The 16283-nt window shown below is 37.9% G+C and overlaps 1 protein-coding gene across 2 annotated transcripts in view; it reads right to left on the bottom strand.

The window, feature by feature from the left end:
* Positions 1-16283, bottom strand: part of HELZ (helicase with zinc finger) — a 132068-nt gene that overhangs the window by 19802 nt on the left and 95983 nt on the right. For both annotated transcript variants that reach the window (XM_079796864.1, XM_079796865.1), the window contains exons 28-31: positions 11959-12038; positions 7220-7790; positions 6564-6804; positions 5191-5707 (exon numbers count right to left, since the gene is read on the bottom strand). In XM_079796864.1, coding sequence (XP_079652990.1) covers positions 5191-5707; positions 6564-6804; positions 7220-7790; positions 11959-12038 — 1409 coding nt within the window. The remainder of the gene's footprint in view (positions 1-5190; positions 5708-6563; positions 6805-7219; positions 7791-11958; positions 12039-16283) is intronic.

The raw sequence follows: 16283 nt of genomic DNA on the forward strand, positions 1-16283 counted from the left end.
TAAGTGAAAGTTCTTAACGTGGTAAAATTATGCCCACTTACGAAAAATGAGGATTTGTCTCTCAAGATAAAAAAAAAAAATTGAAAAATATAATGGGGGGAAAAGGGTCCCATTCATAACCAAAAACAAGGAAAAATCAACCTAAGGCTAAATTTAACCAGAAATGAAGACACTTCAGAATTTCACAGAGGGATTTAAAAAATAGAGGGAGAGAGAGGTAAGGAGGGAAAAAATTAAAATAATGAAGATTGCATGAATCCCTAAATGAGAGGTTTAAAATATTTATAAGGACACAAGTCCCTCAATTTAAGCTATACATTTTATGTAATTCAAATTTAAACCCAAGAAAGTGTGTATGTGTGTGGTTTTTGGTGGGGGAGGGGGAAGAGTTCAAAAGGAATTTTAAACTTCAAGTAATAAAAACATAGAATGACCCTCCCTCCACCCCAAACACACAGAAAAAGGAAAAAAAAAATACAGTAATAAGGGAGACTTTACAGTATCAAATTAGAATATTACAAAACCTCAAAAGTTAAAACAGTGTAATTCTGGTATAGAAACATATAGATAGATGAGGAGAAAAATATAAAGTCCAGAAACAGATCTCAATACATACTGAAGAACTGTTTCTTACTCGGAGATTAGATTATAAAGTTATCACACAAAGTGAAACATTTCATACAGGCAAAAATTACCCAAGAAAAGTCCTGGATCACGTCAAAATCAGTAGAAACTGAACCATAGGAAGCTCAGAAGCCAAGAACTAACTTTTATTGTTTCTCTTTGCATTTCATCTCTCTCACCTCCACAGCCTTTAGCCAAAATGCAAGGATGATATACAGTGCTATTACAAAGAATTAAGTATTTGATGAAAACTGCTATCCTATTTAGTGAGACCACAATCCTATATAATAAAAGGCTAATATGCAAATAGACCAAACGGTGGAACAACCGGAACAACCAAACAAACAAACAACCGGTCGCTATGACATGCGCTGACCACCAGGGGGCAGTGGGCACTGGCTGCGGCGGGATGGTGGAGCAGGTGAGTGGGGGTGCCAGACCAAGACAGGGCGCCAGTTGCTGTCATCGGGGCGAGCCTCTGGTAGTTACTGAAAATTCTTTGCTCCCACGCACTGTGGTCCCGCCCGGCGCTCGCACCTGCTACTGGTACCAGCCCCCTCGCACCCGCTACCGGCACCACCACTTGCACCCGCTGTAGGTGCCTGGCACTGGTCCTGATCACTCAGTGCCATCAGCGGTGCAAGCAATGGCTGCCGGCCCCAATCGCCCATAAGGGCTTCTCTACCTCTCCCTGCTCCTGAGGGTCAATCGGGGCAGCAGCCGCCACTTGCACCCACTGACGGCACTGGTCCCACTCGCACCTGCTGCTGGTGCTAGTCCCAATCGCTCCGCGTCATCAGTGGGTGTATGTGGCGCCATCAGTGCGTGGGAGCAGCAGCAGTGGGAGCGGGGCTGGCAGCAGACAGGGATCCGGGGCCGCGGTGGGAGGGGCCAGGCGGGGGTGCAGAGGATGGGGTGAGACCCGCCCCTGTGCCTACCGCAGCCTCGCAGCCCACAGTTCCTTTCAAGGTGCATGAAATCGTGCACTGGGCCCCTAGTAATATAATAAAGAGCATGAAATAGTCTGCAACATGGCCCAGGTAAGGATGGCACCTTTGCCCTTATCCATCACACCAGGAAAGCAGCAGCTGTAGGAGAGGCTGCAGGCACTACTACCAGACACATGCCCAGCCTCATCCAGGCAGCTGAAGGCCAGCGCTTTTGCTGCATTTGAGGAAGGTAATGAAAACCTACAGATCAAGCCTTACACATCTAAATGAGAATACTCTAAAAATTTTAAGTAGCAAAAAATGTTGTACAATAGGATCAAGATCCCATTTAGGGTGCCTTGACCTAGGGAAAGAAAGGTTTCATGGGGTGATGTCACTGAGCACCACAATTAGGAAAAAAATTGTTTCAACTTTTCTCAACACCCAATGCCCCTCCACTAATCAATCACACCTTCATATATATGAATGCTTTTGAAAAGTGAAATGTTATAGTAGCAGACTTTGTATAGTAAAATTAGGAATAATTTCTCTAACTTTTACATTTTCCATACTGACCAGGTACTTCATTTGTCAAAAGAAACTTACAATATTATAAAAAAGAAAAAACATAATATGAAAGACCACCTCCATTCAAGTTAAATGTTAAGTTAACATCTACATGCTTTCATTTTATGTAAGATTAATCTACCAAGGTTTCTGGCAAGAAAAGAACTCACAGTAGGGAGGAAAATATGACTTTTCTGTATTTGCCAGAAGAAACAGCAAGCATATAAACCATTCATTCTGTAAGATGATTCATGCAAAATCACTTTGTACAACATAACAGTTACAAAAGTTATCCTAATGCACTGAAAACATCAAAACCTGCAATATGGTAAAAATTATATTTTCCTTGTCAAGGAATTTTTCAGTGTTGCAAGTTAGTCATTATTTGTAAATCTCATGCATCAAAATAAAGGTGACCAAATGTTTTTGGAAAAGTAATTTCTCTCTAAAAACCCACTGATAATTGAAGGTACTTACTCATATACTCACAGCTAAACAGTAATATCAAATGTTAAGTGCTCGGGGGTACAAAGGACTGAATTCCAAAACTAAGGAACATTTAAATAGGTCAATGATTAAAGTACATTATTCAGTATTTTTCGTAAAATACAAAATTTGGTAAGACCTTATAAAAACTCTGGCACGTTGTTTCCCTCACATATTATGAACTTCATTGGCAAGTTAAGTCAAAACATCATCACAAGTGAAATTAGTAAAAATGGTGGAATAAATAACTCCGAAATGCAGCCCTCCATAAAAGCAACGAAAAAAATGGCAAAACTGTCACATTCAGCTTTCTTGGGATTCGGGAAACTAAAGCTTGCAGCAGCCAGGAGAACACTTAATGAAGAAAAACCAGGACATTTCAGTAAGAACAGAGAGTTTTGTGGTATATTACCTTACCTTAGTCCCATCCCCCAGCTCTCCAACTCAGCAGTAGCCTTGAAGTAAGACTGCATTTCAGCCACCAGTACCAGAGGAGAAGAATGGGGCCTCATTCTCAAAGAATTTTAATTATTTGTTTTGACCTGTCTGGTGGCTTTTAAAAACAAAACAAGACCAAAAAAAGCACTTGCCCTATTTTGTCCAACTCAGCATTCAACCAGTGCTAAAGGGACCATATGGAAGACATTTACCAGCGAATATGTTAGTTGCTGCTGCCTGAGGTCATGGGTAACAGTTGGACTGAACAGTAGCCTAACCGACAGCTTTGAGGAAAGGCTGGGGAGGGAATAAGGGCTTTAGGGAATAAGGGCTTAAAGAGCTCTGACATATTCCTGGGAAATCCAGAAGACCACACACATGCTGAAAGACTCAAAGAAAGCTGGGTGGCCATACAAATATCAGAAAAAAACATGCCTGAAGACAAAAGTTGTTATGTGAGAGAAAGGACATTTTAAAATGACTAGAGGCCCGATGCATAGATTCGTGCACCAGTGGGGTTCCTCAGCCTGGCCTGGGGGAACTGTGCCAAAACCGGCTCTACGACATCCCCCAGGGGTCCTAGATTGCAAGAGGGTGGTTCTTGTGTGATGCACCCAGGAATCAGGCACCCTCCTCTCTGGTTCCAGGTGTGCCACCTGAGAACCACAGCTGCCAAGTCACCACAGCTTAGCAGCTCCTGCATTGAGTGTCTGCCCCCTGGTGGTCATTGCATGCCATAGCTACATGTCGGACGGTTGAACGGTCACTTAGGCTTTTATATAGAGAGATTTTAAAGAAAGTCAATCCATCAAGAATTTCAAACAATTATAAATATATGTAAACCTAAGGCAGAGTCCCAAGGTACATGAAGCATAAATTGATAGAACTGAAAGAAGTAGGCAATTCAACAATAATAGTTGAAGACTTCAATACATTACTTTCAATAATGGATATAAAACCTAACAAAAGGTCCAAAGGAAATGGAAAATTTGAACAATATAAACCAAATATATCTAACATATCTACAGAACATTCCACCCAACAAGAGCAAAATATACATTCTTCTCCAGGGCACCTGAACATTCTCTAGGCAGATCATATGTTGGGCCACAAAACAGGTCTCAATAAATTTTAAAAGATTAAAGTTATACAAATATGTTCTCCAAACAAAATTAGAAATCAATAACAGAAGGAAATTTGAAAAATCCACCCTGGATATACTTGCTTTTCTCTAATTTTGCCAAGTATGTACTCTAAACATTATAATGGAGGTTTTGGCCAAGGCAATTAGGCAAGAAAAAGAAATAAAATGCATCCAGATTAAAAATAAAGAACAAAACTATATTTACAAAATGGCATTATCTACTATACACACACACACACACACACACACACACACATATATATATATATATATAACCAACTAAGGTATCCACAAAAAAAATCTATTAGAGTTAATAGAGAGTTCAGCAAATTTTTATACTCTATACCGTTTTGGAAGCTTTATAACCTGGAATTACTGAGATTTTTCATATCAGTGATGCTCTTTGCAAATATCCAAGTAGTTTAAGATAAAAATTCAATTTCCCTTAAAATGCTTAGTTTAACAGAATCAACTCTATGTTAAACATGGCAAATTCTGACATTAGGGAATCAGAGTATGATTTTGTGTCAACTGCCTCTGTCTAAGAAATCACCAGATGAGTCACAGGAGAAAGAGCACAGAACTTGGAATTGGCCACTGGCAGAGAAAGCCAACCTCTATGGAACGCTCTAATTAACAAATTTGTAATTAACAAGTGTAACCTAGGCAAAAAGATAAATCACTAAAAACCATTTCCCCAGATTAGACAGGACTAAGTAAGCCTCAAGTCAGTCAGATGTTTCAAAACAACAATAAAAGACTCTACCAGGTAAGGGACTTCATGTTTCAACAATAATGGCCATTCTAAAAAGTCTGAAATACCCCAGTAAGGGGTGGGAATTAAAATAAGCTCCAGGAAAAGATTGGTTTTAATAGACCATTAAATTCAGTAAGATCTGTCCACTATTATCAAATCAATAAATATTGATATTTTTCACAATCAACTAATCCTCCCAAAACCTCTACCTCCATCCCCCCAAAAAGGAAAAGAAAGGCATTTACCTCTTCTAAGCTAGGGAGCGAAGAAGAAGATACTGTTCGAGATGACAATGGGTGAAATGGCTCTTGACCAATAGCGTGTTGATGATTCTGTATTTGTACAAAAGGGTTTTGTGGTGGCCTGTGAGGCAACGGAGGTAGGCCATAGGGAAAACCCGGCCCCATTAGGTGATTCTGTTGTAAGTTAGCAAAAGTCCATGCTCCATCAGATGCCAGGTATTTCAAGGGAGGAGGGGCAAGGTGTTCAGATGGCAACGAGAAAGGCGAGCTGAATATCTGGGGTGGCAGTCGCTGCGGAAATGCTGGGTTGTTGGCTACTTCAACGTCTCTGCTATTGTCGTTAAAGTTAGAAAAATGGCTACTGTGGTCTGTACTGGAGGGGGGAGAGGGGACTGCTGGTGGGCTCCTAGTCTGAATTTGTCTATACTGCAGAAGTCTTGATTGAGGTGGTGGCATCTCAGCTAGTTCCCGTGCTTCACTTTGATCACGATTGGACAGTTCTCTGAGTAAGTCCTGAAACCTACATAAAGACGATTAAATGTGAGGAGGAGAAAGCAAAAGAAAGGCTCCATCACATTAAGGAGAGTTTAGTCAACTACGTGTGCAATTTCTACAAACAAAATCATAACACATAACTTGAACTAACATTAATAATCTCAAATATAAGCATTAATACTTAACAGATGTGGAATTAAAAACACTAAATATGTTCCAGTGCCTGATTTCTTTCTTTTCCCTTTGTATTAAGAACAACTGTCCTAGCCTCTACATGCCCCTGATAACGGGCAGTGATAAAAGGCCACCACAATGGTGGGCCTTATTCAGAAGGGATTAGGAAACATTTCAGTGCATTCACATGACACTAGCCCTAAAAACAAATTTAGAGTCAGTAATGAACACTCATAAATGCCTGTAGTTCAAAGAAGGTAGAATTCTGTGCTACTAGGAAAAAAGTTAATAACAAATTTATAATTTTTAACTTTTAATCACTGATTTACTTGTCTTCATTCATTCTTTGTAAGTATTACTACTGAGTAAGAAGAAGAAAAAATTACTGAGTAGGACAGTATGTTTCTCTTTTAGAAGAGACCCCACATCACTTCTCGGCCTTTCGGCTAAGACCAAGCGCAGAAGAGACCACAAAGCACAGAGCCATGTTAGCTTAGTTTACAGCAGGCTGTCCATACCCAGATTTACAGAGTTAAACTGATTCTCCATATTTCAGGGTCAATCAATAGAACTGTGCAGTATGTGCCCAGAAGGCCAGCATCCAATTTCTTTGGGACAATATTCCAACTTAAGGCTAAGAGGATAGCATTCAAGAATGAAAAGAGTGGGTGGGTCACGTTTGAGGCTGGTTTTAGTTGCTAAAATACCTTGACTCTGTCGTTTCTGCTTCACCTTCGGCACCGCTGGGCAGCTTCCAGTCTGCCCTCACTGGCGGCTGATGTAATCCAATGGGCGGCTGAGGAAGATGCTGGAGGTGAGGATGAGGATGGTGATGGTGTGAGTATGGAATACTGCCCTGACTCAGATAGGCGTGATGCTCACTCCACTGCTGTAACCGCACTTGCTGCTGTCGTACTGTTTCCAGGGCTACATTCCCATGCAAACGATCTGCAAAAACATTTGCGTAAAGTTTAAGTTTTCATGCATTCAGGGTTTCCAGTTAGTTTTTTCAAGAGTTTTTACAACCAGATTTTCTCCACAAAGACAAAGAATTGGCTACAGTTTTCGCTTTGGAGAAAGCAAATGTTTTTTAAATTTGCCAGTAACCAGAGTTATCGTAATGATGATGATGATGATGATGATGATGATGATGATGATGATCACGTAACCTGGCATCGACTGGATGTTAATGTTACATAGCATTTAGAACTAGATTCTGATTATTACACTAAGTGATTGATTTTTGCTGGCATTATTTAAAGAAATGAATGAAACCTGATCCACATTAATACTGCAAAGTACATGTCATTTTAAGTAAATAATCTCTGAATTTGTCACATTCAGCAGTGACAGGGCAACTTACCTAATGCCTCCCCTATCGGCAATCCTGGGGGGTTCTCATCGGTGAAGTTATTCAGATGTGAAGGAAGAAGGGGGCCAGGCTGTGCAATGGCTCGTAAGGGACTGTGGCCTTCTTGCAGCACGGGAGGGGGCTGCTGCTCAGGGATCACAGCCTCTGCAGGAGGGGACTGTGGTCGATGAGAAACTGCATTATTAAAAAAAGCACTGTTGGGCCCTGCCTGGTAGGCAGGAGAAAGCTGAGGAGGTGGCTGTGGAGGCAGCTGATTCAAAGGATTCTGCTGCTGGACTACCTGATTTGGCTGGGGTGGCATTTGGTTTGCTTGTTCAGGCAAATTATTCTGCTGCTGGTTTAACAAGGTGTGCTGCTGCGGAACTGGAAATGGTGCTCTTGGTAACTGGGGAAGGGGATGAAAATGACGACCAGGGATGGCATACTGTGCAGGGGGAGCAGGAAGGGGAAGGTTTATGTGTCTTGGGTTGAGATTATCTTTGCGATGAAATTTGGTATTGGGATAAACAACACCAGGACGTGATTCAGGACTTCTGTTCTGTGGATTTGACTCCAAATCAATCTAGGAAAAAATGAGAAATCTTTTTTAACTGGAAAATCTGAGTCCGGTGGCTCTCCACCTTTCCCCACCCCTACCACATCTTAAGGATATTATACATTCTTATCAGTAATAGCAGGAGTACAGGGTACCCAATCAATCACTTTCTGACAATAAAATTAGGGCATAGTATTTTTTAAATTAGGAAAGATGAAACAGATAAACAGCATATTAAATCTGAGTCATAAGAAGAGATATTGCCATTTTATTAGCATATCTATCCACTTTAATTCATTCAAAAAACATTATTTTTAATTTCACACTTTCTTCCTTTGAAGATAACCATTTCTTTCTTTCGGATATAAATCATTAAAATGTGTTCTTTCTTCAAACATATATCTCTTTCTTCAAACATACCTCTATTAATTTAAAAAACGTGAAGTGAACAAATAATTTATATATCACCTTTGTATAATCAGTTTGGTTATCAATTTTTGCCATTAGTGACTGACATTTATTCCTAAGAAACAATTTTTTAGGGCTTTCTAAGGGCATTGTACCTGGTGCTGGAGATTAGAAAGCAATAAGAGGATTTAGTCTGTGCCCACAAGAGCTTAGAACAGCAGGGGTTGGCCAGCTATGGCCCCCAAGCCATTTTTAGCCCAAAAGATTTTTGTAAGTTTTCCTGGAACACAGCTCATTCACTTACATGCTGGCTATGGCTGCTTTCTCACTATAGTGGCAGAGTTGAACGGCTGCAACAGAAAACATGACCCACGAAGCCTGAAGATTTACTATCTGGTCTTTTGCAGAAAAAGTTTGCTAAGTCCTGGCTTAGAGTCCAGTAGAGGACACCAACATGTAAATTTAAAATGAGAAGTGCTGTAAGAGGAAATGATGAGATCCTAGTGCCTGGGAAAATTAAGTGGCTTCACACAGGCTACAGCAATTGTACTGAATTTTGCACAAAGAGCTGGAATTTTCCAGGGAGGGAAGGATATTCTCGGTAAAGGTAATAAATAGCTTATACAAAGGTGGAGAGAGGAGAAAAAGTAGGCACATTTGAAGAGCATGAGAATTTTTGTGTACCTAGAGGTGGAACTTCACTTGTTTATGTATTAGTTTTCCCCTTCTTGACAAATGAAGATGCACACAACCTTGAATGATTCAATACTGGGCATAAACATTTTTTAAATCCTGTAAACTGTGGCAAGTTCCAAAGGCTTATAAACTAGGGAATGCAGCCATCCTGAAACAGTCTGATTGTAAGTGGTGACAATGTGAAAAATGAAATATAAGGCGGAAAGAAGCAATTTTTGTTTTCCATCTCTGACAAAGCACTCAATGAGCTGCTTTGGTACATCAATGTCCTTACAAGTTTCAATGTTGAAATAGTCACTGATGATTACTTGCCTTACCAAAGGCTCTCAAGTTAGAAATGGAACTGGCCACTCCCAAGAACACACAACAAGTAGCTTGTTCCTGAACTGAAGCTGAGGTACACCTAGCAAGCAAGCTATAGCAACTGATGGTTTCAATGTGCCAGTCCAATCCCAAGTGCACTCTCATCTCTAATCACTAGCTCTAATGGATTGCCATTACATTGGGCCAATAAGTTCCTTAAGATTACTAGGTATACACAAATAGTCTAGAAAATGAAATGAGCAGGATGACCATTCTGTCCCAGTGGGCCCAAGCTGCTGCAAAACCTGCTTTTCAAATGTCTCAGAGCCTGATTAAAGTTCTTTATAAACAAACATTTTGCCCCATAATTTTTTTTTTATTTTAATGGCTGACGCTACATTCAGCTGGGATGTACTTTTTCAAAGACTGTTGATATGCACACTTTGATTGCACGAGGGAGACCATGATTAGATGTCAAGGTTGTTTGTGGATAAGGGCTGTTCTAATTGCCTCCTTCACTTCTGACTTTGACATAGACAGGAAGCTAGGCCAGTTCCAGAGAAATTTAGATCAAGATGTGCTACTTTATGATACTACAAAGGGCTAGGACAGTGGTCGGCAAACAGCGGCTCGCGAGCCACATGCGGCTCTTTGGCCCCTTGAGTGTGGCTCTTTCACAAAATACCACGGTCTGGCCAAGTCTATTTTGAAGAAGTGGTGTTAGAAGAAGTTTAAGTTTTAAAAATTTGGCTCTCAAAAGAAATTTCAATCATTGTACTGTTGATATTTGGCTCTGTTGACTAATGAGTTTGACGACCACTGGGCTAGGAGAATAGAGAACTCTAAGGTCTGAAGGAGTCTGGGTCTACAATTATCAGAATTAAACTATCACTTTCCTCTTAATAATAAGTTCCTGACTCAAGGATAACTAGCCACCCCCTCCCCCCCCCCCCGAACCCCTTCCCCTTTACCCCGCAGGACAAAGCATCAGGGTAGGAAAGAAAATAAAACATGTCTATTGGGTTGCCTAGTCTCCTAACAGGGAAGGATCATAACGGAAATTTAAAAACAAGGACCTGAAAGACACTTACTAGTAGCTATCCTGGCTTCAGTTGCTCTGACAGCACCTAAGACTCTTATGCTGGATTTTAACTACCGCTGCACTGTCCCAACATGTCCTGTTCTCTCCCTGCTCCTCTCCCAAATACACATGACTTCCACTATCACTGCCACAGCCCTCTTTCTCTATTGGGAACTTCCCTGGCTGCCTCATTCCCACTGCAGCCCCTCCAGGGGCACTGAGTCCTCCACTGAGTCCTCCCAGCTGTTGAAACTGAGTGAGAGCTACTTATGGGACATAAGTAACTGACTATAGAGAGCAGTTGCTCAAAGCAAGGCTGGGGTTGGAGATCCAGATATGGAAGTCATTATCATGGAAATGGACTAGTGTACAGTAAGAAACCATAGTATGCAAGGAGAGGTGTGGGACAGAACCCTGAAAAACCCCAACTTAAGGATTAGGAAAAGATGGAAAGGAGGTGGACAGGAACTTATAAAAGGGACAGAAGGTCATGTTAGAAAGAACTGTGAAAAGTAAAAATGTGTGTCAAAGAAAACAAGATGGTCAAAATGAAAGAAGTAGAAAATAGTGCCAAATATCAAAGATAAGTCAAATAAGACTACAACTGAAGCATGTGCATAGCATTTGGTCCCTTAGAACCCAACAGTTTTGATGAAATTTTGAGGCTTGACACTAGACTGTGCTAGTTAAGAGATATAAAAATAAAGCTGAGGTAGGAAGGAGAAATTAGGTAGTAGCTATAAGAAGATGAAGATAAAGAAAGTATCTTTTACAAAAACAGTCTATCAATCAGTCAATTTACTTATGAACTGAGGAGGAAGAACCTGTAGCTAGAAAGAATCTAAAGATAAATTAGAAGAAAAAACAAGGTCGGTGAGGTGACCAGGAGAGAGATTAGTTTTAATGAGAACTTCTTCTCTAAGCCTGGTGATAAGGAAGCAAAGATGTTCAAGGATGTAGAAAAGTGTTAAGTTTAAGGTTTTAAGTTAGCAAGGTGAAATCCTGATGACCGAAGTCTAAGGCAAGATCGTCTCCTGATCAAAAGGATAACAGAAGTTGGAAGATAATCAGGCATGAGGAGAGCTGCTGAGAAAATCGGACAAAAGGAGCTGGGTACATGTAAAAGAAATGTGGGAGAGCCCCTCGGGTTCCCTGAGGTTGGAAAACATAAATGTGCAATGGCACTAATTCAGTCAATACTTTGGTTTTCCCTAACTAGCTCACAAGCACAGAAGCAGAGAAAGTAGATGAACAAATGGATAAAGAGTTAAGGATTTATACAGTGGGTCTGAGGAGAGAACAAGGTGAATGACTTGAGAAAGTTAAGTCTTCCTCTGAGGAAGTTAATTCTTCCTTCTTCTTCACTATACAGCTTCTCCTATTCTGAGAATTTTTTTTGGGGGGGAGACAATTTTTAATGACACATCTATTAGCTGTGTCTTCACTGACTACTTTATCATGGAAAGTCTCTAAGTTCAAGTCTATCACCGATATCACAATTTGAGAAAAGTATACTGATAAATTAATAATGTAGCCAAAAAAAAGATGGAGGGAGAGAGGGTAACATGACCCACCAGATCACCGTAAAACAATAACATTAAAAATACACATAAAAAAGTAAATTTTTTTAAAAACATTAAGATTCCAAGATGACCAATCAGACTAAATCCATTAGAACAATTCAGTCACTAAATGTAAGCAGCATACCTGTTTTGATTCTGTAAGCTTTTTCTCTGGTGTTCGAATCTTATTAATTTCAGGTCCAGGATTATTTGTATCACTTTTACCTAAGAAAATATTTAAAAATTTTTATAAATAATCTCCAGTGAGGATGTTATATTTCCAATGACTACCCAATATTAGACAAAAGAAAATATTTTAAACATTTTTCACCCATTATTATCAATTTGTATTACTGCTTGAGTTTTGGTCTTAAATTTTCAGAGGCAGTTTCTCTTTAAGAAAGAAAATTTATAAATATAGCAAACCACATTGACAAGGCAAAAGCTTTATAAAAGGATATAATCTTAAAACATCAAATAATTCCAAAGATAACAACCCAATCTCCAGGTATTTACAGCCTAATTTTTCTTAAACTAGACATAGAAAAAAACCTGGCATTCTTGCTTATTTATAAAGGTTCAAAAATTTGATCCTTTATAAATGCAATTAAGCAAAATCCAAATAACGTGTCAATCTAATTTAGTAAAGGAATCTAAACTGAGTAAAGATATTCTGAAATGTATGTATGCTGTTTAAAGGTAATAGATATTGAACTAAATATAAGTGAAAGAAGTAAAATTAATGTTGAAAATATCAAAATTATAACAGACAATGCCATTTCATCCATGTGAAAGGCTTTTACTATATAAGAATTAACTGATAGAAATTTTCAATTCCTGAAAGAATCCTTGATTTGGGTTCTTGTTCAAAAACATAGGGCCGAAACTTTAAAATGAATTACTACTAAACTTCAAGAAATAAGAACTACAATGTCTGAGATGAAACACACACTGGATGAAATTAGCAGCAGATTAGACAATGCAGAAGAAAGGAGTAGTGAAGCTGAAGGCAAAATATGCAAAGTAAAATACAAAAAGAAAATTGATATTTTTTTAAATGAAAAAGCATCTGTGAGGTGTAGGGAAACTTTAAGCAGACTAATATATGGGTAGTTGGAATTCCTGAAGAAGAGAGAAGGTAAGACAGAAAAAAAATCTAAAGAAATAGTCAAAACTTTTCAAATTTGATGAAAACTGCAAACCATTCAAGAAGCCCAACAAATCCCAAACACAAGAAGCACGAAGAAAACTACACCAAGAAGTGTTATAATCGAATTACTAAAACCAGTATAAAAGAAACTCTTAAAAGCAGGCAGGGGAAAAAAGACACATTTCAAACAGAAAACAAACATAAGGGAGATTTCAGATTTCTCTGAAAAACTTCACCACCAGCAGACCTGCACTACAAGGAATGTTAAAAGAACTTGGGGCAGAAGGAAAATTGTATCAGGTGAAAACATGAATATATAGAAAAAAATAAAGGTTACCAGAAATGCTACCTATATGGGTAATATAAAATATTATTTTTCTTGTTAAAAACTTTTTTTAAAAATACACGGATATTTTAAGAAAAATAACGTTTGGAGCTTATAACATATGTAAAACTAAAATGCATTATAACAATAGGATAAAGTCTAGGAAAGAGAAAAATGAAATGTTGTAAAGTTCTTTTACTGTACATGAAGTGGTAAATATAAATTGGAAAGTAGACTGTGTAAGTTTAAGATGTATACTATAAACCTAAAGAAAATACTAAAATAATAAAGTTATAGCTAATAAGTCAATGAAGGAGATAAAAAGGAATCATAAAAATATTCAAGTAATCCAAAAGAAGGCAGAGTAAAAGAAAAAAGGAAACAAAAAAATAGTTTGGACAAATTAAAAAACCGATAGAGCAAGATGATAAAAATCAAGCCTAACTATATTAATAATAACCGTAAGTATAAATGGTCTACACAATCCAATTAAAAGAAAGAGGTTATCATATTGGATTTTTTTAAACATCAAGAGCTAACTATATGCTTTCTAAAATAAATGCATTTTAAATATAAATACACTAATAGATTAAAAGTAAAGGGTCAATAAATGTACCATGCTAACAATAGTTAAAGCTAAGTGACTTTATTGACATTAAGCAAAGTAGATCTCAGAGCAAAGAATATTACCAGGGATCAAGAAGATCATTCCATAATGATAAATTTGTTAATTAATCAAGAGCACAGTATTTTAAATGTCTATGTACCTAACAATAGAATTTCAAAATTCATCAAGCAAAACTTAAAGAAAAATAGACAAATACCAATTATATTTGAAGATTTCTATTTTTATTATTTTTTAAATATATATATACTAGAGGCCCGATGCATTAAGATTCGTGCAAGAATGGGCCTTCCTTCCCATCTGCTGGCACCGCGTTCACTCTGGCCAGAGCCGCCTTTCTGCCTTCCCATGCTGCCCAGAGGCCCAGAGTGGCTGGGGTGGTGCGGAACGCCTGTGTCGTTGCCAACGCAAGCGTCCTGCCCTGCCCTGGCCGCTCAGCGCCTGTGTATGCAAATTAACCCGCCATCTTTGTTGGGTTAATTTGCATGTTCACTCCTGATTGGCTGGTGGGTGTCGCAAAGGTACAGTCAATTAGCATGTTGCTCTTTTATTAGTGTAGATATTTTTTTTTATTTTTTTTTTTAATATGGAACGCTTCACAAATTTGCGTGTCATCCTTGCACAGGGGCCACGCTAATCTTCTCTGTATTGTTCAAATTATAGTATATGTGCTACTAAAGCGAGCACTTAAAGATATATTTTTTATTGATTTCAGAGAGGAAGGGAGAGGGAGAGAGAGATAGAAACAACAATGATGAGAGAGAATCATTGACAGGCTGCCTCCTGCACACCCCCTACTGGGGATCGAGCCTGCAACCCAGGTATGTGCCCTTGACCGGAATCGAACCTGGGACCCTTCAATCCACAAGCCGACGCTCTATACATTGAACCAAACTGGCTAGGGCATATTTGAAGATTTCAATATTCCTCTCTCAGTATTTATTTGTTTAAAAGTATGTAGAAAATCAGCAAGGATATAGCAGACTTAAGCAAAGTCTTAATCAGGTCCAGGATTATTATTACCTAAGAAAATATTTAAAAATTTTTATAAATAATCTCCAGTGAGGATGTTATATTTCCAATGACTATCAAACAATTTGACTAATTAACATTTATAGAGCACTCCTTTCTTCTCAAGTGCACAGGGAAAATTTACAAAGATAGACCATACAGTGGATCATAAAACAAATCTCAGTAAATTCAAAAGGATTTGATTCATATAAAATATATTCTCTCACCACAATGAAATTAAAGAAGTCAATAATAGAAAAATTATTAGAAAATCTCCAATGATTAAAAAATAAAACTCACCTTCCTAAATAATCCATGGGTCTAATTTGTAGAGAAATGATAAAGTATACAGAACGAAATGAAATAAAAATATAACACTGTACACTGAGGAGGAAAATTATAACACTAAATACCTGTATTAATCTTTCACCTTAAAAATATATATGCAAGAGTTATATACTGAAAACCTTTTTAAAAAATGAAAAAGATTAAAAATCTTGAGAGAGACATGTCCTCTTCATATATCAGAATACTCAATATTGTTTAGATGTCAATTCCCCCATATTGACCTACAGATTCAATACAATCCCAATCAAAATCCTAGCAGGCTTTTTTGTAGCAACTCATGAGCTGATTCTAAAATGTATATGGAAAAGCAAAGGACCTGGAATAGACAATTTGGAAAAAGAACAAAATTGGAAGATTTATATTACTGGATTTCAAGGCTTATAAAGCTATAATAATCAAGACAGCGTATTTGGCATAAACATAAACATATGCATCAATTGAACAGAACAGACTTCACATATGTAGTCAACTGATTTCCAAAAGAGGCACCAAGTTAGTTTAATGGAAGGACAGCATTTTCAAATGGTGCTGAAACCACTGAATATATATACTAGTATATGCAAAAACAAAATAAAACCCCTTCAATTCTTACCTCACACCATATACAAAAATTAACTAAAAATGAACCTAATGTAAGAGCTAAAACTATGAAAATTATAGAAAAAAAGAGATGATCTTTGTGATCTTGAATAAGGCAAAAATTTTTAGACTGTTATGAAAATGAAAAGGCAAGCCATACCCTGGGAGAAAGTATTTCAAAACATATGTTTAATTAAAGATTTATATCCAGAATTTATAAAGAATTCTCATAATGAAATAAGACAAACCAATAAAAACTTGGGCAAAAATTAAGAATACATGCTTCATTAAAGATATACAGATGTCAAATAAGCCCAATAAAAAGATATTAAACATCATTAATTATCAGGAACATGCAAATTAATACCATAATCAGATACTATCAGATAACCACTAGCCAGGGTAAAGTTAAAAAGACTGACAATATCAAGT

Source organism: Cnephaeus nilssonii (assembly GCF_951640355.1).
Source record: "Cnephaeus nilssonii genome assembly, chromosome: 19".
In the NCBI taxonomy this organism is placed as follows: domain Eukaryota; kingdom Metazoa; phylum Chordata; class Mammalia; order Chiroptera; family Vespertilionidae; genus Cnephaeus; species Cnephaeus nilssonii.